Genomic DNA, 25,416 nt, shown 5'->3' on the forward strand with positions numbered 1-25,416 from the left:
ATATAACACTACTAAACTTATGATCAAATAACTCTGTTTCCTGCGTCATTATGGGCACAATAGTTGGCAAAAGTCCTGATTATCAATCAAATGGAGGCCCTTAATGGCAAAAAAAAAAAAAAAAAAAAAAAAAAATCAGTGTAATCTGATGTGGACAAATAGCTGCCAAAGGGATCCTTATGTTTGACAAACCCTTAAATTATTCTCAACAGCTGTCTACAGAATTATAAAATTGCAAATGTTCTATGTGCGTAAGACACTCCCCTCCCATTTATTTACATATGGGAAAGTTTTTCAAGCTGTATGTTTGCTAGGGGCGTAGTGACTGAGATAGCCTAAGGGGAATGAGGACTGGTGGGAGAATAACAAACTTGATTATAATGTTGCTAGCTTCTGCTTCTCAGTCTAAAACTCTTTGAGAGAGAAAAGGTTGTTTCACACATTCGAAAAACTTTCAAAAATGCCGAGAGGGCAAGTGAGTGCAATATAACTTTCCTTAGGTTAACTGAAAGCTCTTGATCCATGAGCCAGTATCCTGATACACCCCTGACGCAGAGAAGGGTACTTGTTATTGTTCAGTGAATGAACACTGAATTAAGGTACTTGATGCACTTTTCTAGGCCAAAAACCATCAAGTCTTCCTTCCCTCCAATGACAGACCACAGAGAACTGTCTTAAATAAAATACATTCGTTTGGTCTGACCATAGATAATTTTGTGATATTATGTCTTAACTCAGGATTCATTAAGACATAAAAACAAGTAAGGAGCATAAAAGAAATAATCATTTGGAATAACCGACTTACACCTAAAAATCATAACTCATTCTTTGGTGTGCTCTCCATTTTAGTTCCTACCAAAATGAGTAATGCTAGAAACAGGTGAATACTTTCTATTGTGTTAGGACCAAAGAGTTGTTAGTTTTGAACTGATAAAACTTTCCTCCAAACTTGAGTATTTACAGACAGAATTTCTGGTTTGCAAAACCGAATTCAATGTTGATCTTGATGGAGAGACTAGGAATAAGAACAAAAACACATGCAAATGAGAAAGTAGAGACTTACTGTATCACGTTGCCTGTTATCTTTCCCTGATATGATCAAGAAGTAGTTCCATGTCAATAGTAACAACAAAACCATTGGTATCATGTAGAGCTCAAAGTTCCAGACAACAAAGAGAAAGAGCTGGAGGAGAGAGAAGGAAGAAGAAAAAGATGAGTCAACTCTGAATTTCATTCAATGGACTCTCTTATCCATACTGCACTTCAAAAAAGCACACAGTTAAATGCTTCAGAATAGAAAGATTTGCCTTGAAAACAAAAACTTGAGAACTTGTTAGGCATTTTTCTAAAAGCACAACCGACCCCTGGAAAGTCACTAAGATTTTTACTTTGTTTAATTTCTATGAAGGAAAAACTGATATCACTACATTGTCAATGAGGCAATTTAAATTTTTCTCCTCCAGTGAAATTATTGTTAGGTTGGACAAAATAAAGTTTTAAAAAAGAAAGGCAGCAAAATGAACTTCACTACATTGTCAGAAATAACTGGCCTATCTGCCTTAATGATAAAGGATGAATCACCATTTAATATCAGAAACTATTTTTAAATCTCACTTGGATAATACAATGTAACAAGCAGAATAGGCAGATGAAAATACCAAGTCTACACCAGAGAGCTCCCAAGATTTCACATTATGAATAATAGAACTGCTACCAACAAGTGTAAAAAATTCAGCCTTGCCACAGAAATCAAACAGCTATTAAAAAAATGGAGTAACTTGGTCAAAGGAAAATTTTAAATGTCTACCTTTATCATCTTTTAAAACTACCTACTTCTCTAAGTATATAAATGATTTTTAAAATTGTATGCGGAATGTAAGTTTAAGAACTCACCTAGGCTGGCAGAAGGAACCATTTTAAGAGCATCTGCATCATAAAATAACCAGCAATGGTTATAAACTGTGACTCATCCCCATTCCCCACCAGCCTCTTATAACCCTGCACAGATCATCTAAATTCTCTGGGTCTGTGGCCCCTGCTGCCAAATTAAGGTAATTTAAGTCAGATGGTAGTTAAGAGCCAGATTCCACCCTTGGTGCTAACTAGTCCTATAACCTCTGGCATGGTATATATCCTCCCTTTAGTTTCTTCTTCTGTAAAATGGGGATGATAAGAGTATCCACCTGAGAGGTGGCTGTGACAATTAAACAGTTGAAATGTGTTAAGGATATAACACACTGCTTGGTACTCAGTAAGTGCTCAAAAAAAGTATTGTGTAAATGATATCAGTACATTACAAAATTGAGAAAGTTAACTATTTATTAACTAAGGTCCTCAGGTAGTACATATTCTAATACTGAAAACTAGAAAGTCATCTGCCTGCTAAGCTTTAGCTGAACCAAAGTATAATTGGGAATTTGAGCCAGCTGGTTGGGGTCACGCAAACATCCTGCCTTTGACAGATCAGGAGGGTTAGGAGCAGTGCCCTAAGAACACTCACATCAGGCACAGCAGCATGGGCTGTTTGCAGCCTTCTTAACAAACCTCAGCCAAGCCCACAGCCTATTCAAATTGCAGAGAAAATGAACCTGTATGGAGTGGTAGAGGGACGCCTGGCCCACGGGCCAGAAGACTGGTTCTGGGCCTTAGAAAATCACTCTCCCTCAGTGTTTTCATTCCTCAACATAGATCTGTAGATCTGATCCCCTCTAACATCCTTTCTCTAATATTTAAAATGACTTCATGATGTTACTGTACCATCAGGGATTTTTTTTAATGTGATATTAAAATTTGAAGACTGTATATTTTACTGAATTCTTTGATATTCATAACCCACATGGACACCAAAAAGCATAAATAATGGTTTAGTAACCCAAGAAATGAATTTTGTACAGAATTACATGGTAACCATAGATTCAAGTTCCTGAATAAGAAAAATCTCAAATATGTTAATGCGTGGAACATGAGCCATATCTTCTCTTTCACCAGAAAACTATAAAGAGTTCTAGAAAAGGAAAATATTCTGTTTAATTTTTGAAATATATACAATATATTTAAAGATGATACAAATTATAACTGATGGCTATGATTATTCTATTAAAGTGTATTTAAAAAATATAATTTTTTACTCAGGAAGTGATTTAAGGCAAATTTGATAGACATCAACATAGATAAAAGAGAAAATTATTTTTTGCTAGAATCCATATTAATTCTTTACATATTTATTTGTAAAACTTTGACAATCATTAAAATATAAGCTCTTTAAAGGAAGGGATTTTTTTTTTTCTTTTTGCTCACTGTTCTATCCCCAGAGCATAGAATGGTGCTTGGGGGCATAGTAGGTGCTTAATAAATATATATTTGCTGAATTAATGAATAAATGGATACTGGGTTCCCAAGTCATTTAACATAAGTCTACTTAATTATTTGCATTAGTAAAAGTCCTATAGAGCCACTATTTAAAACCAAGTGACATCTGGAAAATGTATTCAGAATTACAACCTGTGATAGCACTAATGAATTTCTCCCTGAGGCACACAAGGTAGAAGAAGTACCTTAGTACTTCTAGAAAAATTGTCTATCCATTCTGGTTATGCAGTCATGAACCGTCTTTCCTCTTAGACCTTCCTATATAGTTGCCTTTTCCAAGGATATTCATGTGACTCAGTGTATTCTGGTCTCATGGATGGGACTCAGATTATTCCATTGCTAAATATCACCAATTGTAATGATTTTTAACCTATTGAGCAAATATATTCCTCCTTGTAATGGCCACTCATTGGTGTTAAGAGTCCTGGTGTTACCCAGAATGAATTTCTTGTTCCTTTCTGTATTAGTGTTAGTTGTAGGCCAGGTATTGCGCCAAATAAACTTTTCATATGATAATTCTGCAAGTAATCAATCCACCTATCATGTCTTTTTCTTCTCTAGGTTCAACATCACTCATTGCTTAAAGTACCAGTTACAAGGTATGGTTTCTGGACACTTCTCCATTGTGGACATCCTCTTACCACATCCAAATCAATATATCAATACCTTTCTTAAAATATAGCACTCAGAAGTGACAGAACACTTCTTATGAATACATATGGTCTTAATATGCCCTAACAACATGAACACCAGAACACAGGATGGGAAAAGATATAGAAGAGAGAGACAAAGAAAGAAATTGCATTAGCTTTATGAATTCTCATAGTGGAAAAATAGTCTCCTTCCCCATTATGTGCTCTTTAAGAATCTAATATTTGGATAATTAAGTAAAGAGCCCTTGCTCTTGAAAATATCTTTAAAAAATGAACAAACAAGAGAGCTTTGAATAAACCCTAAATACAAAAGCATTTATTTTTCTTCTCAAAATTTAATTGAAGATTTCAAAAGGTCAAAAAAAGAAACAGCATGATATATTCTTGTCTACTTTGTTGTAAATTAATTGACCATATGTGCATGAGCCTATTTATGGGCTCTCTAATCTGTTCCATTAATCTAGGTGTCTGTTTTTATGCCAATACCATACTGTTTTGGTTACTATAGCTTTGTAGTTTAGTTTGAAATCAGGGAGCATGATGCCTCCAGTTTTGCTCTTCTTTCTCAAGATTGCTTTGGCTATTGGTGTCTTTTGTGGTTTCATACAAATTTTAGGATTGCTTATTGCTGTGAAAAATATTGTTGGAATTTTGATAGGGATTGCATTGAATCTGTACATGGCCGTGGGTAATATGGACATTTTAATAATAGTAATTCTTTCAATCTGTGAGCAAGGAATACGTTTCCATTTACTTTTGTGTTCAATTTCTTTCATCACTGTCGTGTAGTTTTTAGTGTATAGGTATTTCACTTTCTTGGTTAAATTTATTACTAAGTATTTTATTTTTTTTGATGCAACTGCAAATGGGATTGTTTTCTTAATTTCTATTTCTGATAGTACATTGTTAGTGTATAGAAATGCAATAGATTTTTGTATATTGACTTTGTATCCCGCAAATTTACTGAATTCATTTATTAGTTCTAATAGTTTTTTGGTGGAGTTTTTAGGGTTTTCTATATACAAAACCATGTCATCCACAAATAGTGACAGTTTTACTTTTTCCTTTCCAATTTGGATGACTTTTCTTTCTTCTTCTTGCTTAATTACTCTGACTAGGACTTGCAACACTATGTAAAATAAAAGTCGCAAAGTGGGCATCCTTGACTTGTTCCTGACCTTAGAGGAAAAGCTTTCAGTTTTTCACTATTGAGCATGATGTTAGCTGTGTACTTATCATATATGGCCCTGGTTATGCTGAGGTATGTTGCATCTATACTCACTTTGTTGAGAGTTTTTTTAATCATAAATGGATGTTGAATTTTGTCAAATGCTTTTTCTGCATTTACTGAGATGATCATATGATTTTTATCCTTCATTTTATTTATTTATTTATTTTTTAAACATCTTTATTGGGGTATAATTGCTTTACAATGGTGTGTTAGTTTCTGCTTTATAACAAAGTGAATCAGCTATACATTATCCTTCATTTTATTAATGTTGTATATCCTGTTGATTGATTTGCGGATATTGAAGCATCCTTGCATCCCTGGAATAAATCCCACTTAATGATAGTATACGATCCTCTTAATGTATTGTTGAATTCAGTTTGCTAATATTTTGTTGAGAATTCTTTCATCTGTGTTCATCAGGGATACTGGCCTGTAATTTTCTCTTCTTGTGGGAAAGGGAAGTTTCTTCAATAAGTGGTGTTGGGAAAACTGGACAGCCACATGCAAAAGAATAAAACTTACACCATACACAAAAATTAACTCAAAATGGATTAAAGACTTGAATGTAAGATCTATAACCATAAAACTCCTAGCAGAAAACATAGGCAATAATCTCCTTGACATTGATCTTGGCTATGATTTTTTTGGATCTGACTACCAAAACAAAGGCAACAAAAGCCAAAATAAACAAGTAGGACTTCAACAAACTAAAAAGCTTATGCACAGCAAAGGAAATCATCGACAAAATGAAAAGCCAATCTACTGAATGGGAGAAAATACTTGTAAATTATACATCTGATAAGGGGTTAATATCCAAAATATATAAAAACTCATACAACTCAATAGCCAAAAACCAAGCAAACTGATTTAAAAATGGGCAGAGGATCTGAAGGCACATTTTTTCCAAAGAAGTTGGCCAACAGGCACATGAAAAGATGCTAATCATTTAATCATCAGGGAAATGCAAATCAAAACCACACTGAGATATCACCTCACACCTGTTAGAATGGCTATTATCAAAAAGTCAAGAAATAGCAAGTGTTGGTGAGAATGTGGAAAAAAGGGATCCCTCATGCACTCTTAGTGGGAATGCAGATTGGTACAGCCACTATGGAAGACGGTATGGAGGTTCCTCAAGAAATTAAAAACAGACCTACCATATGATCTAGCAATTCACTTCTCGGTATTTATCTGAAGAAAATGAAAATACTAATTCAAAAAGATATATGCACCCTCACATTCATTGCAGCATTATTTACAATAGCCAAGATATGGGAACAACCTAAGTGTCCATCAATGGATGAATGGATAAAGAAGTTATGACATATATACAGTGGAATACTATTCAGCCATAAAAAGAATGGAATCTTGCCATTTGCAATAACCAAGATGGACATAGAGGGCATTATGCTAAGTGAATTATGCTAAGTGAAATAAGTCAGAGAAAGACACCATATGATCTCACATATATGTGGCATCTAAAAATGAAACAAACAAATAATTAAAAAAAACAGATTAGTGGTTGCCAGAAGTGAGGGAGGTGGGTGAAATGGGCTAAGGGGGTCAAAAGGTACAAACTTCCAATTATAAAATAACAAGTCATAGGAATATTGTGTACAGCATGATGACTATAGTCAATAATACTGTACTGCAAATTTAAAAGTTGCTAAAGGAATAAATCTGAAAAGTCCTCATCATAAGAAAAAAATACTTGTAACTGTATGGTGAGGGGTGGTAATTAGATTTACTGCAGGTGATCACTTCACAATGTATACAAATATTGAGTCATTATGTTGAACACCTGATACTAATATAGTGTTATATGTCAATTATACCTCAATTTAAAAAAAGGAAAAGAGCATGAACACAGATTAACAATAAAAGGTATTTATTAAACACCTATGTGCTATGCAATATTGGGTGTTCAAAATTAGGATAAGACATGGTCTCTGGGCTCATATTGCTAAGAATCACTAAGAAAAAAGCAATTATTCTCTATAGTACTAGTGATGATTCTAATACTTGTCAATGGTGATGATCCACAAAGAGCCCTCAGAGGGAGAAAGGGGTTTTTTAGCTTATTCTCTCCACACTGAAGCTTCTTTTCTCCCTGGAGCCCACTTGCATGAAGATGGGATCCTTTCCTTTATCCTACAAAATACCAAAACACTCCTGGATGGGTCTTCAGTGTTTCACCAGGGCAGCAGGAGAAAGAAGGAAGCTCAGAAAAACTCCAGGAAGGCTAAGACAATGCAGGATCTGTCCTTGGTCCTGACCACACTTTTCATAAGTTTGGGGTTTGAAAAAAAGAGACATAATGGGCTAAAATGGGACCAAAAAAGCAATTAAAAAAATATATAAACCCAAAAATGCCTAGGATTTTTTGCGACCCATATATCCAGAAACCTTTTTGCCTGCATGGGACATGGAGAGAGGATCTGATGATTCTAGAATTTCTCCAGGTTAAACTAGGTAATAAGGACTCCTGCACATTTGTACAGTGTTTAATTTCCTTTGACTTCATCACTATGACATCCTTTCCTTATATTTCCTCTCTCTCTCTCTGTCACATTCTCCTTGCCTTTTCCCCCACTCCCCCCAACACTTTTAATAAGAAAACTTGGACCATCTTTATTTTACTTTCATAAAATCCATGACCCCATTCCAAACAAAACATCTATCCCTACATTATTTAGCCTTGCTCATTAGAAACTAAAATTATTCCAAGAATTTGGTGGTTTCCTTTTTGCAAATTACTAGATGGTTGTGATTTACTACTAAAACTCTGTATCAGAAAATCTTCATGGGATATTAGAAGTACACACAACCTTCTTCATTAGAAAAAGGATATTGTGAGTTTTACACATTATCCTGGATGGTAGAAGCTCTTTGTCAATCTGCCTTGGACTGTTAGCCACAATCATGGGATCCCTAAAAAACCTGCTTCAGTGTGACACACTAGAAAGAGCTTGAGAGTTTGAATCAGGCCCATGTTTTTATCCAAGCTTACTAGTCACTATCTATGTGATGTATTACTAGATTACTCTTAATTTTATAATCTGAAAGTTAAAAACTATACTACTTACAGATTTGAGATGGAATTAGCCTAGTGCTTGTAAGATGCTTGTAAGATGCTCAATAAACATTAGGTATTATTACAAGCAGGAATATATTGGCTCATACTATATATAATTTTTTTGGCCCTTCTTATAGCTCATCACTTTCCCTATTCCACTCTAGAATCCATAGGGTGGATTCAAGCATTAGAGCTGTGTTTAAAAAGCTACGTCAACTACAATAGGAAAAGATGATAAAGCGAGTGCCATTTTCAGTATTTTTATATTTAGCTTATAGTGATTACATGCAGTAATGACCCCAATTTGTTAATATCTCCATGTATCCAGGCTTTTTGAAATACTCTCCCAAGATGACACTGAGATTAGACATAGGACTTGTTTTGGCCGAGGGAGGAGTTGTAAAAATGCTGAACACAGAGGCTTAAAAAGCACTTGCTCATTGGGTTTTTCCCTCTGCATGCTTCAAACCCTGAGCCCATGTCAACAAGCACAGTCTAGTCTGCTGAATGATAAGAAACATGTGATACAGTTGTCTCCATTGCCCCAGTTGGAAGCCAGACAGCATTCAGAAGCAAAGTTGCCTAACTGGCCAGAAGCTGACCAGAGATGCATAAGTGAGCCCAGCTGAGAACAAAAGAAGTACCCAGCTGAGCCTGATCCAACTTGTTCACCTACAGAATCATTACTAAATAACTGGTAGTTGCTTTGCGCTACTAATAGAGTGGTTTGTTATACAGCAAATGCTAACTGATACCTATTTTCTCTCCAAGGAGACAGTATGGTAGAGTAAAATATGGTCTGGACCAGGAGCCTGAAGAAGTGTTTTTAGTTCCATTTCTGCTATATGATCATCATAAGACCCTGGGCAGGTCAGTTATTCTCTTCTATTTTAGTCTATTATCCATAAAATGGAAATGGTAATATGTGTCTATTTCACAAGTAGGCTGTGGGAAACAAATTATGTAATATACATGAAAATGCATTATCAGAAAGTACTATACCAATGTAAGTAATGTCAATTTTATGTTTTTCATTTTTTTCTTTTTTTTGTTGTTGTTGTTTTGTTTGTTTTTTTGCGGTACGCAGGCCTCTCACTGTTGTGGCCTCTCCCGTCGCGGAGCACAGGCTCTGGACGCGCAGGCTCAGCGGCCATGGCTCACGGGCCCAGCCACTCTGCGGCATGTGGGATCCTCCCGGACCGGGGCACGAACCCGTGTCCCCTGCATTGGCAGGTGGACTCTCAACCACTGCGCCACCAGGAAGCCCTGTTTTTCATATTTAAAATTGTTTCTGAAAAATAACAGAGACTTTATAAAATAATACTCCAAGATAAGTCAACATGATAATTGTTCTTTGAGCAGTTATAGAAGATGGATGGTGTTCCTTAGAGGGATTTCTGTGTGGTCTGGGAGGAAGGGGTTTGCTGGAAGGAAGCCATAAGTATTGGGTTGGCCAAAAGGTTTGTTCGGTTTTTTTCCGTAAGATGGCTCTAGTAGCACTTAGTTGTCTTTAACTTCATTCGAAACAATTTTGTTAGATTGTATGTGACAGCTGTCATACCGGCGTGCATTTAAAAAAAAGCTTATCAAAACTGGTGAATTTTTGTGTAGCCATTTTATTATTGAATATGGAAGAAAAAAGGCAACATTTTTGGCATATTATGCTTTATTTTTTCAAGAAAGGTAAAAAGGCAACTGAAACGCAAAAAAAAGATTTGTGCAGTGTATGGAGAAGGTGCTGTGACTGATCAAGCATGTCAAAAGTGGTCTGCAAAGTTTTGTGCTAGAGATTTCTCGCTGGATAGTGCTCCATGGTCGGGTAGACCAGTTGAAGTTGATAGCAATCAAATAGAGACATTAATTGAGAACAATCAACGTTATACCACATGGGGGATAGCCGACATACTCAAAATATCCAGAGCATCGAAAATGATTTGCACCAGCTTGGTTATGTTCCTCGCTTTGATGTTTGGGTTCCACATAAGTTAAGAGAAAAAAACCTTCCTGACCTTATTTCTGCATGCGATTCTCCACTGAAATGCAATGAAAACGTTCTGTTTTTAAAACAAATTGTGACGGGTAATGAAAAGTGGATATCGTACAATAATGTGGAATGGAAGAGATTGTGGGGCAAGTGGAATGAACCACCACCAATCACACCAAAGGCAGGTCTTCATCCAAAGAAAGTGATGTTGTGTATATGGTGGGATTGGAAGGGAGTCCTCTATTATGAGCTCCTTACGGAAAACCAAACCATTAACTCCAACAAGTACTGCACCCAATTAGACCAACGGAAAGCAGCACTTGACGAAAAGCATCCAGAGTCAGTCAACAGAAAACGCATAATCTTCCATCAGGATAACGCAAGACCGCATGTTTCTTTGATGACCAGGCAAAAACTGTTACAGCTTGGCTGGGAAGTTCTGATTCACCGCTGTATTCACCAGACATTGCATCTTTGGATTTCCATTTATTTCAATCTTTACAAAATTCTCTTAATGGAAAAATTTCAATTCCCTGGAAGACTGTAAAAGGCACCTGGAACAGTTCTTTGCTCAAAAAGATAAGTTTTGGGAAGAGGGCATTACGAATTTGCCTGAAAAATGGCAGAAGGCAGTGGAACGGTGAATACGTTGTTCAATAAAGTTCTTGGTGAAAATGAAATATGTGTCTTTTATTTTTACTTCAAAGCTGAAGACGCTTTTTGGCCAACCCAATATTAAACTTATGAGGGGTTGCACTGAAATGTTTTACTAATAATCAGAGCAAGAAAAATCCAGATCTTTCGAGAAAGTCATTATTGCTAGTAAATGACATTAGCATACATTGTAGATTTTGTGAAGTCTGGAGTTGAAAAAAATTAGGTTTTTAAATGTTGACAATTTTTAACATTCTCATTCCCCTAGATATAAAAGTATCTTGTTCTGAAGTACCAGCTTTAAGAATGTCAATTCCTGTCCATACATTTTTTTCACTTTTAAATCCAAATACCTTCTATCTAAATCAGTGTTATCTTGCATATGATTTTATCACTAACATCACAAAACACAATCCTTCAGTATCTATTTGTGCCAGGCTTTAAAAGCAACCTGCTTTTTTAAACATCTTTATTGGAGTATAATTGCTTTACAATGGTGTGTTAGTTTCTGCTGTATAACAAAGTGAATCAGCTATGTGTATACATATATCCCCATTTCCCTTCCCTCTTGCGTCTCCCTCCTACCCTCCCTATCCCACCCCTCTAGGTAGTCACAAAGCACCGAGCTGATCTGCCTGTGCTATGCGACTGTTTCCCACTAGCTATCTACTTTACCTCTGGTAGTGTATATATATATATACATGCCACTCTCTCACTTCATCCCAGCTTACCCTTCCCCCTCCCTGTGTCCTCAAGTCCATTCTCTATGTCTGTGTCTTTATTCCTGTCCTGCCCCTAGGTTCTTCAGAGTCATTTTTTTTTTTTTTTAGATTCCATATATATGTGTTAGCATATGGTATTTGTTTTTCTCTTTCTGACTCACTTCACTCTGTATGACAGACTCTAGGTACATCCACCTCATTATAAATAACTCAATTTTGTTTCTCCTTATGGCTGACTGATATTCCATTGTATATATGTGTCACATCTTCTTTATCCATTCATCTGTCCATGGACACTGAGGTTGCTTCCATGTCCTGGCTATTGTAAATAGAGCTGCAGTGAACATTGTGGTACATGACTCTTTTTGAATTATGGTTTTCTCACGGTGTATGCCCAGTAGTGGGATTGCTGGGTCATATGGTAGCTCTATTTTTAGTTTTTTGAGGAACCTCCATACTGTTCTCCATGGTGGCTGTATCAATTTACATTCCCATCAATAGTGCAAGAGGGTTGCCTTTTCTCCAAACCCTTTCCAGCATTTATTGTTTCTAGATTTTTTGATGATGGCCATTCTGACTGGTGCGAGGTGATACCTCATTGTAGTTTTGATTTGTGTTTCTGTAATGATTAGTGATGTTGAGCATCCTTTCACGTGTGTGCTGCCAATCTGTATATCTTCTTTGGAGAAATGTCTAGTTAGGTCTTCTACCCATTTTTGGATTGGGTTGTTTGTTTTTTTGATATTGAGCTTCATGAGCTGCCTGTATATTTTGGAGATTAATCTTTTGTCAGTTGGTTCATTTGCAAATATTTTCTCCCATTCTGAGGGTTGTTTTTTCGTCTTATTTATGGTTTCCTTTGTGTGCAAAAGCTTTTAAGTTTCATTAGGACCCATTTGTTTAGTTTTGTTTTTATTTCCCTTTCTCTAGGAGGTGGGTCAAAAGGAACTTGCTGTGATTTATGTCATAGAGTGTTCTGCCTATGTTTTCCTCTAAGAGTTGTATAGTGTCTGGCCTTACATTTAGGTCTGTAATCCATTTTGAGTTTATTTTTGTGTATGGTGTTAGGGAGTGTTCTAATTTCATTCTTTTACATGTAGCTGTCCAGTTTTTCCAGCACCACTTATTGAAGAGGCTGTCTTTTCTCCATTGTATATTCTTGCCTCCTTTATCAAAGATAAGGTGACCATATGTGTGTGGGTTTATCTCTGGGCTTTCTACCCTGTTCCATTGATCTATACGTCTGCTTTTGTGCCAGCACCATACTGTCTTGATCACTGTAGCTTTGTAGTATAGTCTGAAGTCCAGGAGCCTGATTCCTCCAGCTCCATTTTTCTTTCTCAAGATTGCTTTGGCTATTCAGGTTTTTTCGTGTTTCCATACAAATTGTGAAATATTTTTGTTCTCATTCTGTGAAAAATGCAATTGGTAGTTTCATAGGGATTGCATTGAATCTGTAGATTGCTTTGGATAGTATAGTCATTTTCATAATGTTGATTCTTCCAATCCAGGAACATGGTATATCTCTCCATCTGTTTGTATCATCTTTAATTTCTTTCATCAGTGTCTTATAATTTTCTGCATACAGGTCTTTGTCTCCCTAGGTAGGTTTATCCTAGGTATTTTATTCTTTTTGTTGCCATGGTAAATGGGAGTGTTTTCTTAATTCCTCTCTCAGATTTTTCATCATTAGTGTATAGGAATGCAACAGATTTCTGTGTATTAATTTTGTATCCTGCTACTTTACCAAATTCATTGATTAGCTCTAGTAGTTTTCTGGTAGCATCTTTAGGATGCTCTATGACATGTAGAGTATCATGTCATCTGCAAACAGTGACAGCTTTATTTCTTCTTTTCCAATTTGGATTCCTTTTATTTCTTTTCCTTCTCTGACTGTTGTGGCTAAAAGTTCCAAAACTATGTTGAATAACAGTGGTGAGAGTGGGCAACCTTGTCTTGCTCCTGATCTTAGTAGAAATGGTTTCAGTTTTTCACCATTGAGAATGATGTTTGCTGTGGGTTTGTCATATATGGCCTTTATTATGTTGAGGTAATTTCCTCTATGCCTACTTTCTGGAGGGTTTTTATCATGAATGGGTGTTGAATTTTGTCCAAAGAAGAGCAACCTACATTTTAATCATAAGTATTCAGAATGGCTATTTTGAAAATCTATAATTTACTGAAAGGTAAATGACATAATTTGTCCTAATAAGTATCTTATATCACATTGCATAAAATGAACTTTAGAGGGAAAGTCCTGCAAGGAAGCCTGGGAAGGCTGAGACTATCTTCATTTTATGAATGAGGAAACTGACGCTCAGGAGGTTAAACTTGTCTAAGGACATCCTCTACTGAGTGGCAAAGTCAGCTAACGCCCAATCCAGTGTGCTTTTCCCACAATGCTCCACTGCTTCTAAGGTAAAGGATTTTATAGTGAATGTTGATGCTCTGAAGGTCTCAATTATTTAGGGACTGATTATTCAATTTGTAGATTTTTTTCTATCTCTACTTCTTCTCCTTCCTCTTGCTCTGGGATGACCACTAAATGGAATACCACTTTTTAGGTGCTCTGGTAAAGGTCTGGCATGTCAAAGAGGTCAAACACTAATGGTCAAAATGAGGTTTGTAGAGACAATTTCATTCTTCCTTTTCCTCACTCTCTTGCATGGCTCTGAATAATCAAAGTTAGCTATTCACATGGTTTCTATTAAATGAGGTTTTCTTCTGTCCAAAATGTTTAGAAGAGGTTAGCAAGGTGGCTGTAAAGGCAAAGACTGGAAAATAATTGAGCCAATTACATTTTACAAGCAAAAGAAGCCTTACTTTTTCACATGAAGATTAAACAAACAAAAAGACCTTTTCTACTCAGAAGCTAATGAAGGTGGGCTTGGGCTTTTCACTTCCATTTAAACATGGCAAATTATATAAAGTAGAGTGAATGATTCAAAATGTTAAGATTTTATAGCAATACCATTTCTTAGGAGGTGCAAGATGTACCTGATTTTTCTTTCTTTGAGCCTGGGGTTTTAAGAGTCCCAGGCAGGGACTGGGCCGTCCAGATCATCCCATCAATTGATGCTCTCATTGAAGTGCAGTGGAAGATGCCTGCATTCAATAATCATTCAGTGCGACACATGACAGTCTCCCTGGGGGAGCGCACTTCAGAAAAATCATTTAAGTTGGAATATTGAAATATCCTATTCTTTTGCAAACTACAGTATATTTTAAAAAAGAAATCTCATCCAAAATGATTAACACTTCCTACTGTTCAGGAAAAAAGCCTGCCCTTTCAGACTAACAGCTGTGAATCATTAGCTCTCCAGTGATGAGATGTGTTTGATGAGTATTTTTCTTTCTAATTAAGAGATGAGATTCTCTATTTGACTGTCTCTTCAGAAAGAAGTGAAGAAAAAATTCTCTGCCTACATGGAAAGGCCATCTCCTACAAAACAATTAATTATTTCAAGGCACTTTTAGAAAATCCCTTTCCTCCCTAATTTCAATTCATTTTTTTTCTTAAACTTAACACATTTACGGCCTTTACAGTATTAACCCATTTTTCACCCAGTTTCACCCTCTGTTTACCTGTTTGTTTCATCATTCAAAAATGTCTAGATCAGACGAAATAAAATGAGGAAATATAACAAAAGGAAGTAGACGCTTATGCTAACAGCATTTGATGTGACAATATTCACTGATGTGCGAGAGGCCTCAAATTAGAAAGATAATAAATACACAGTGTTTGCCTTTTGAGGAATTAAGCATTGCTTAAAAAAAAAAAAAACAACTTTTAAGGGGTCTAGCCACATATAAAAACTGGTTATGGTAATTAATCCCTAAAAGGAAACTATTTTACGTCTACCATTAAGACTGGCCCTAAAGAAGAAAGCTAGTGGATGTAAAGTGGAACCCAAAATATATGTCTTTTCTTTTTTGAAAAAGCCATCATCCAGGTTAAAAAAATTCCTGAATTAAAAACATGATTGGAGAGAACAGTAAGACGCAAATGAAAGCACTGTTTGCGAATCAATCCCATCAACTGCCTCCTTAGATCCTTTTCGGCACAAGGAAAGAAAGAAGGGGTGTAAGGGAAGAGGGTCAACTTTCAAACATTTGGGTGCTGTGCTGCCACTCCCCTCCCCCAGGGTGCATCTGGAAACATGTGGGGATGTTTTTAGTTATCACAATGACTCAAGTGGGAAAGGGGTGATACCAGCATTTATTGGGTGGGGCATGGGTGTGAAACACCCTGAGATATGCGGAACAGTTCCACCCGGTGAAAAATCTTCCTGTCCCCCATGCTAACAGTACTCCTCTTTGAGAAACATTGCCAATTCTCACATAGACACTAGGATATTCCACAGCTAACTTAGAAAAGAAGAAACAGTAGGTACATACATATACAAATGTGCACAGAAGAAGGACAGATATATTTCCTAGATGATGGCATGAGAGTAGCAGAGAAAAAGAATTGCACTCACTCATATGTATTTGCACTAGATTCTTTCTCTCCATTAGTGCTCAATATTTCTTAAATATATGTCTAAAGAAGAACTGGAGGTGAACTCATTCTGCCCACTTACTCTCCCTTGGATTAAGTAAGGCTCCATGCATCATCAGGGACTTCAGAACTTCATCTTCTGGGAAGGGGGTGGTTTTGCCTTGATTTAAATAGCCAGATGGTGTCACCACCTGTTCTAAGGTCTTTATTTCTGGTTGATTCCACTAGAGCTTTTGGTACCACCTACGTGAACAGGAGAGAGAAGATAGGCAATGTGAACCTGATTAATTCCCAGCCTAACAATAGCCTTTTTAAGGTGGTTTTAAAGTATGACACGTTACTCTCTTGAAGAGAGGCTTTGCTTTGTTTGGACAATTTTCTAAAAAAAAAAAAACAGTGGTAAGGAATTGGTCACAACCTTAGACCTACTGGATCGCTCCACCTTGTTTAGCTGTTTCCTATGGTCTTGCTGCAATGACCCAGAGAACTTTATCATGCTTACATGCATGCTTATATACAGTGGCTTTTCTCCCTCTCTCAATCAGAATGAGAACTGAGATGATTCCCTCTACTGCTTTCTTTTTGAGTAGTTACAACCAAATACCAGACTGAAGAGACTTGTGCTGTGTGTGTCTGTGTGTGTGTGTGTGTGTGTGTGTGTGTGTGTGTGTGTTTTATGTGTTGAGAGCAAAAAAGTCAAAGTGTACTCTCTACCAAATGATCACTTATATTGATTAGGCAAAATGCAAAATACGTTAAGAGGAACATCTATCTCTGTTGTTCTGGTGACAGAATGAGGTATATGGTTAGGAGTAGAAAAAAATAAATTGGTTGATTTATTGGCAAAGCTTTGAATTGAATGCATGTACTATAACTTAGTTCATATATTTACTGAAGGTGTTAAAAATATCATTGTTTGTTCACATTTACTTAGATCACTTATAAATATACACCAGGAAGTTCTGATTCTTTACTTTGTGAAACCGTACACAGGGTTTTTGAAATTGCTACCTGAAACTTAAAGTCTACCATCTTAGAACATCCAGGCCTTTTTGAAAAGCATAGCTTGACTTCCTCTATTAAAGAAGCAAGCATGACAACTAGATAGGACTCATTTGAAGCTGTCTTACAAATGACTCACAGAAATACCTACCGAAGAATCTCCACAACAAAATGGACCAAAACAACCTCAGAGATGGTGCTATCAACTCATCATAGCATAATGCACCCTACTCTCCTTGATGGAGATATTATATCAATAGAACCTGCAAGCCAGAAGGCTTGGGAAATTATTTATTTAGATTTTTTTCTTTTTCAGCTTACAAGTTGTACCACTATTTGGTGTCATTTTTATCAAAGTCAGAGATGAAAGGCTCTGGCTTTGCTTTGAGAACACTGACAACTCCAAAGTGTAAAGCCCAGAGTGTGTCCAACTACAGCATCGCATCAACCACACATGAATAACTGATAAGCAATCCCTGTAATGTTGTGAGTTTCTTGTTAGTAAAAGTTTGGATGTAGAATGAAAGTGACAAATGCTTATAGATGCCCGGAGATGCTGATTCTCTGAGGTCCCTTTCATTAGAAATTAGTACTTTACCTAGTGGTTTGTAATGCCTACCATAGAACCAAGCACAGTTACGCTTTTAATTTTAATAGCTTCATCATTCACAGAAGTTCTCATTCAAAAACGGCTGCACACAAAGTCCTTCTTGCAGGTTACAGATCAACACATATTTATTGTTTTAAGTGACCAAATACCAACAATTAAGAGGAATTGGTGAACTGGTATTATTTGGTCCATGAGGAGATTGCTGGTCCGAAGTAACAATTGCTCTTAAAAAATACTTAAGGACTACATCAAAAAACATGTAAGAGTGAATAAGGTTGTTAAGCTCACTGAAGCTTGTCTTTTCCCAGAATCCCATTTCTCTAGAATCCAACTGGTTTTGTAGGGACCCATGACTATCTCACTAGCGTAGGTACAGAACATTTCATGCTTGAATTATTTTCTAAAAAGAAAAAAGGCATTTTAATGTTGGTTCTCAATTTGTTTCTGTTTTGCTTTTGTTTATTCTCCAGTGTCAATGAAAAAGGCATATTTTCCCATGATATTCAAGTCATTATAGTATGTTCTGATATCCCTCCCTGTCTTTTAAATTTTTAAACTATTATTTAATAAAACTGTTGGATTAACTGTGATATTTTAGTTAGGGATATTGTCACACAAGTGTGTCATTTTTATGTATTTTCTAGGGCTTTGGAAGCACTGTAAATGTTTGTTAAAGCTTATTAAAGATAGTTATCTTTTAAATTTTTAAAGAAATTAATCTATTATCATTACTTTTTTTTTTAAGATTTGTTTTTGATGTGGACTTTTTTTTTTTTTTTTTTTTTGCGGTACGTGGGCCTCTCACTGCTGTGGCCTCTCCCATTGCGGAGCACAGGCTCCGGACGCACAGGCTCAGTGGCCATGGCTCACGGGCCTAGCCACTCCGCGGCATGTGGGATCTTCCCAGACCGGGGCACGAACCCATGTCCCCTGCATCGGCAGGCGGACTCTCAACCACTGCACCACCAGGGAAGCCCGATGTGGACCATTTTTACATCTTTATTGAATTTGTTACAGTATTGCTTATGTTTTATGTTTTGGTCACGAAGCATATGGGATCTTAGCTCCCTGACCAGGGATCGAACCCGCACCCCCTGCCTTGGAAAGTGAAGTCTTAACCACTGGACCACCAGGGGATTCCCTATCATTACTATTTTTGAAGCAGGTTCTTGATCAACTTCCCTCTTTGTGTGTGTAGATGCTGTATCTAGAAACACAAATCTGATACCAATGTTTGCTGATGTACAAAATGTAAAATTTTCCCTAAGCTTGAAATCTGGCTTTAAAGCTATCTCCATCATGAACAGGTACAATATTTAGGGCAACAGCTGGCACTTCAGTTGCTCATGGGGGGGACGTTCCCTCTGTTCCACATGACATGCCAGAAAATAGGATACCCAGCTATCTAACAAGCCAAACACATGTTAGTGAAGTCTGCGATCCAAGTTACTCTAAGAATTAATCCTGTGGTCTTTATACTCCTCCTTCTATCTCACTGAACAGAAAGAGATCAATAATCATCCAGTAGCTGGTATGCAGAGGGCTGTACTCTGCCAAGTTTGGGGATGTTTGGTACCATATTCTGATTCATTTCCACTCAAATTATCTCCCCCAGACTTATCCAACTTACGTGATTATCTTTCCTGGGCTACTGATTTCCGATCTTTCTTTTTAATCCCTCCTGACATAACCTAGCTGTTACTGCAGGTTATTCTTTATCCAGATTTAATATCTTCATTTCAATCTTAAGATCACAGAGCCAAAGTCAGAAAGTGTGTTTTTAAATTTTCACCCTCATAAATAGATTTAAGACCTAATAATATCATATATTTCAGTGATCTTACCGGTTTCTGAAACTTCATTTCCCATTCTGTCTTATAATTTTCTAATTTTCTCCTTCACTGGTCTCATTCTCCCCAATCCCTCTGTTCTGGAAAAACTTCAAGAGTTATGTTTAGCAGCTCTAGCTATGTCTGAACATTTCTCTTTGCAATTCAAATAATCATCTTAGGCTGATTTTAACAGCCTCCTTTACTCCATTCCATCTTTTACCCTTGCTGTGTAATGTTTACTGATGAATGTCTTTCTTAACAGATCTAAGTGGTCTAGTTACCACACGGGAAGCCTAGAGGTTTGAACACTAAGTATACATTTCTCTTGGCTATTTTCCACACCTCTAAACATTCTCTTCAATGCAACAGGGCTTGTGTTTCAATGGTAACAGAAGTTATCAGAGAACACTAGTTTAGACAGCAAGCAAGCCGCACTCCAACTGTTCAAACAGCCTGACTTTTACAGTAAAAGGAAAGGCCCTGGGCCAAGACCACTGAGATGAGCAGGTATTTTTAGTTCACTTGTAGGCCAGCTCTAATGTAATTCTGAAATGTTGTCTTCAAACCAAACTCAACTTTTTCAGGGCTGTCCAAATCTGTTTTCTTTTATAGCAAGTACAAATTCTTGGAGCAAGGGAAGCATGCGTATCATTTGCAATGCTGCTGCATGTCTATGGTGTTGATGCCCGATGGCTCAAATTAGTCCACAAAACAGATGAGCGCATTGTAATTAGCTCTTGTCAAACTGTTAGAAATACAAAAACCATTTCCACTGTAATAAAAATTATGAAAAAGAAAAATCTCTCATATCATTTTCAGCCAAAATAGTTCCTGAAATGTCTGGTAGTTTAGGATTCCAGAGTTCTAAAAGAAGGCCATTTCATTTTCAGAAAAGCTTTCATTTCATTGACATGGAGATGCTGAGATGCTGTTGTTGTATTTGATGAGATTTTAAACCTCATTTCTAAAAACGACCTGTCGTAAGTGGACACATTTTGTTGAGCCACAAAGCACTGATGTATGATTCTCAACAAACACATACTTGTATTTTTTAAATTAAGATTTTTTGAACTTTTTCTATCAGTGTGTTATCATGTTTTCCTGAATAACTAAATGTTGTATTTTGTCTAAACAAAAGAGGACATTAAGGGGGCATAACAATGGGTTCAGATGGGATAACTTTGATGTTAAACTCTCATGTGACGGTCATCAGTTTCTTGTTGACAATTTACTAGAGTATTCATTGTTAGGACAGTAACACGCAAGATTATTTTGCTCAGTTTTTAAGTTATTCGCAAGCTTCAGTTAGGCTCTGGAGCTCTCTGCAATTTAATGTCCTCTCAAAGAAAAATATGAGCTATTAACAGGTAGATATTTCAAAAAGGAAATTTAAATACTAACCAAAAGGTGGTGTAGTTTGAGATCAGGTCAGATATTAAAAAAAAAAAAAAAAAAAAAAAAAACAGAAAAATAATTATCCCCTTCTACTTGCCTTCAGAACTTTCTCAAAGATATCTTCAGGTAAACTTGTGGGAATGAGCAGGATGGTATAAATTAATCTGTCTTTAAAAGTAATGAAATTACCACATACAAAAGTTGATACAAAATTAGTCACAGAGCTAAAACTATAAAACGTTTAGAAGAAAACATAGGAGGAGAGTTGTGGCCATGGGCTAGGCAAAGAACTCATAGATACAATGCTAAAAACATGACCTAAATGTGTATTTAAAAATTAGACTTCATTAAAGTTAAAAACTTTTGTGCTTCAAAAGACATCATTAAGAAAATGAGAAGACAACTCACATACTGCGAGAAAAAAATGGCAAATCATTAAGCTGATAAAGGACTTGTATCCAGAGTATATGAAGAACATTTAAAATCAAATCTAAAAAAAGTGATTAAAAAATGGACAAAGGATTTGAATAGACATTTTACCAGCAAAAACACATGAATGTCTAATAAGCCCCTGAAGAGAGGCTCAACATCGTTAGTCACTAGAGAAATGTAAATTAAACCACAATGAGATACTTCTTCACACCTGCTAGATTGGTTATAATCAAGGCAGGAAGTACTAAATGGTGAAGGTACAGAGAAACTGGAACTCTGATACATTGCTGGTGAGAATGTAAAATGGTACAATCACTTTGGAAAACAGTTTGGTAGTTTCTTAAAAAGGTAAACACACATAAACTTAACATATGAACTAACAATTCAACTCCTAGTTACCTACCCAAGAGAAATGAAGACATATGCCCACATAAAGTCTTGTATATGAATGCTCATTTACAGTAGCACTATTCATGATACCCTCAAATGCAAACAACCCAATTGTTAATCGACTGGTGAATGGATAAAAAAAATGCACTATATCCATACAGTGGAATACTACAACAATAAAAAGAAGGCACTCCTGACACAATCTGTCATGGATTCAGAATCACTGCGCTAAATGAAAGAAGTCAGAAAGAAGTAAAGGACTACATTTGTATGATTCCATTTATGTGAAATGTCCAGAAAGGCAAATCACTAGAGATAGAAAACAGACTAGTGGTTGCTAGGGGCTGATGGTGGGAGTGACTATAGTTGGCACGAGGGGTCATACAGCTCTGTAAATTTACTAAAAATCAGTGAATTATACACTTAAAATGGGTAAATTTTATGGCATATAAATTATACTTCAGTAAAGTTGTTTAAAATAAAAAGTGATAATTTCTGTGGAGGTAAATTCCAATCCAAAGAGCTGAGAGAAACTAGGCCAAGGCAATGAATGATCATAGCTCTTGGATGTAGCTTGCCAACACTCTCAAAATATTTAAAATGCTAGTTGATGACACCATCTACATGATGGTTCTTCTAACAGTTGCTGCTCCTTTGAGTTCAGAGAAGTTCCACAAAGGCTATTAAGGAATAGCTAAAGCTAACATCAGCATTAATGATTGCTAATTATAATTGGAAAACCAAGGTCCTAGAGGCAGGTGATGAAAAATGGTAATAAAATGCTTCCAACCTTAAGGTGAGACTATTACGCAATGAGTTTTAAATTCCCATGAAAAGGGCTTCCCTGGTGGCGCAGTGGTTGAGAGTCCGCCTGCCGATGCAGGGGACACGGGTTCATGCCCGGCCCGGGAAGATCCCACATGCCGCGGAGCGGCTGGGCCCGTGAGCCATGGCCGCTGAGCCTGCGCGTCCGGAGCCTGTGCTCCGCAACGGGAGAGGCCACAACAGTGAGAGGCCCGCGTACCGCAAAAAAAAAAAAAAAAAAAAAAAAAAAAAAAAAAAAAAATTCCCATGAAAAATATGACCCATTTTGAAAAGAAAATGTTGAATTCCCTACCCTGTGAATAAGAAATGGCTCAAAGGATGACAAAAAAAATGCTGAGGAAAACTCAGTCAGAGAAGATAGGGAAGAAAAGGAAGGAAGGAAGGAAGGACAGCTTACAGAACAGGCTGAAAGAAAAAAAATCAGATGAAGCAAATCTTAGTACAGGAAAATGAGGATAGCGCATACAAGGTCACCTTCCCTGCCCAGAAGAAAGCACTACTGCATAAATATGACAATGTTTTCTTACTCTGTAATCGCGCCGGGGAGCTCTTTTAATTTGGACCAAGAGACTTCGGTTTTCATTTGAATTCCTCAGTGATGTCTAGTACCAAGTTACCTATAGTACCACCTATCAGGAAATAAAACTTTTCACCCCCACTTCCATCCACAAAAATAGCAGGAAAACATTAGGAGGGATTCGTTTTATTTTTCTGGTCAGCAACAGTCAGCAGCTCCCTTTGGTTGGTTGGGTTTGTTTTTCTCAGTATATTACATCAAGAAAATAGAAAGGAAAACTGCTGAACACAGCAGGAAGAGTGAAATAAATCTGAAAACTGCTTCCCACTGTTTTTATTCCAGCACTTCGAAAACTCTGGGCTAATCCTGTATTTTCCTATACCGCTGCGTACATTTCTTAGATTTTTTTTCACGATAAAGCTTAATACGTGTGTTTGTAAGTTAACTAAATTATAGCAAGCATGGCGAAGCGGGTGAGCCCTGGCAGATTTCCCATTGTTTTCACAGCCATTTTCTCTATCAACTGCTGCAATCTACACTGGCTCCCTGTTCTGCTGTCACTGCTGCAGAGCTATGGTATCTCCCAGGGCGACAGGTGTGGCTTTGTCCTCTAAGTGCATGACACTGGGCAGAAACCAGCTCACCTTTCACAAGTTCACTGTTGTGGCAACATCACACTTCTTTCATTGACGTGGTTGCCTTTCAGACATGTTTGACCACACTGTGCAGAAGTGCTCATCACCTTTCTCACTCTAATAAAGACACCGACTTAGTGGCATCTCTGGGTTCACTGTTTACTGGTGTAATAAGCGAGAGTGACATGTTTCCTCTTCTCTAGCTCTGGCTCAATCTTTTTTTTTTTAAAGGAACATTTATTTATTTATTGGCTGCTTTGGTCTTTGTTGCTGCACATGGGCTTTCTCTAGTTGCGGTGAGCGGGGGCTACTCTTCGTTGTGGTGCGTGGGCTTCTCATTGCGGTGGCTTCTCTTGTTGTGAAGCACAGGCTCTAGGCACGCGGGCTCAGCAGTTGTGGCTCACGGACTCTAGAGCACAGGCTCAGTAGTTGTGGCACATGGGCTTAGTTGCTCTGCGTCATGTGGGATCTTCCCGGACCAGGGATCAAACCCGTGCCCCCTGCACTGGCTGGCGGATTCTTAAGCACTGCGCCCCAAGGAAGTATTAGCTCAATCTTCAGGAGGCAGGGAGAGGTGTACGGTTTCTAAATATCAACTAGAAAAGAGCACCTCATTGCAAATTACAGCAAAAAGTAAATGGATTGGGGTTGGTGTCAAAGAGAGGGCAATATACTCCCTAGAAACAAAACACAGATCATAATATCTATCATGGAATTTTCTGGATTGGCTATATGGCTTTGTTTCTTTCTCTCTTATGACTGACCTATGCAAAGTAAAGCGTAACTGGCATACAGCTAGAGAGGCAGAGCCTAAAAAGGAACACTGTGAAAAGGTAAAATAAAAAGGGCTTAGAAAATGTTTTCTAAGATTTCTCCCATAAAACAATTAAGCCTGTTTTCTTTTTCTATTGTGAAACTTTATAGATAATGAGAGCCCCAAATCAGCTAAAACATTTTAGTGTTCAGGGTAAAAGAGTTTATGTATGAATACATTTACCAAGCTATAATACAACATGAATTGTTTGTGTATATGGATATAACATAAGATGTGTGTATATAAATTTATATCTATACTGTATCTATATTTATCGATACTTTTATTCATCCATCTCATGGGAAGTATGTAACTTAAATATTAAGTGATTATTTATGGGACCCTCTCCCTCAACTGTAGAATAGAAATATCAATTCAATTATAACATGAAAGTTCATTAAATGCCATTAATGATATAGTTTATCTCACTTCTAAGGAAATAATTTTACACGGGATATATATTGATATAGTACTGTTAATATATTAAGGAACTTTATTATTTTGAAACCTCAACTGGAATTGAAAATGAAGCCTGCTTTAAATAATTATAATTAAATAAAGTTATTACCATGTGTATTAGCCATAATTTTTTAACGTCTACTTTACTATCTTATTTCCAGAAATAAGGTGGTAATACTGGAAGGATTTTAAACAATTTTCATAGCCTTTCTTCAAGATCACATGAAAAGATCCTAAAAATATATTTTTAAAGCTTGTTAGAGGCTTCCCTGGTGGTGCAGTAGTTGAGAATCTGCCTGCTAATGCAGGGGACAC

General features: G+C 36.8%; 1 protein-coding gene across 4 annotated transcripts in view; it reads right to left on the reverse strand.

Annotated features, from left to right (window-relative positions):
* The window catches only part of MCTP1 (multiple C2 and transmembrane domain containing 1), a 533,762-nt gene that overhangs the window by 92,923 nt on the left and 415,423 nt on the right, over window positions 1-25,416 (reverse strand). For 3 of the 4 annotated variants that reach the window (XM_065875060.1, XM_065875059.1, XM_065875058.1), the window contains one exon: window positions 1,064-1,183. The exons of the other annotated variant lie outside the window; for it this stretch is intronic. In XM_065875060.1, the coding sequence (XP_065731132.1) occupies window positions 1,064-1,183 (120 nt within the window). The remainder of the gene's footprint in view (window positions 1-1,063; window positions 1,184-25,416) is intronic. 4 annotated transcript variants of the gene reach the window in all.

This window comes from Phocoena phocoena, chromosome 3, assembly GCF_963924675.1.
Source record: "Phocoena phocoena chromosome 3, mPhoPho1.1, whole genome shotgun sequence".
Taxonomy (NCBI): Eukaryota; Metazoa; Chordata; class Mammalia; order Artiodactyla; family Phocoenidae; genus Phocoena; species Phocoena phocoena.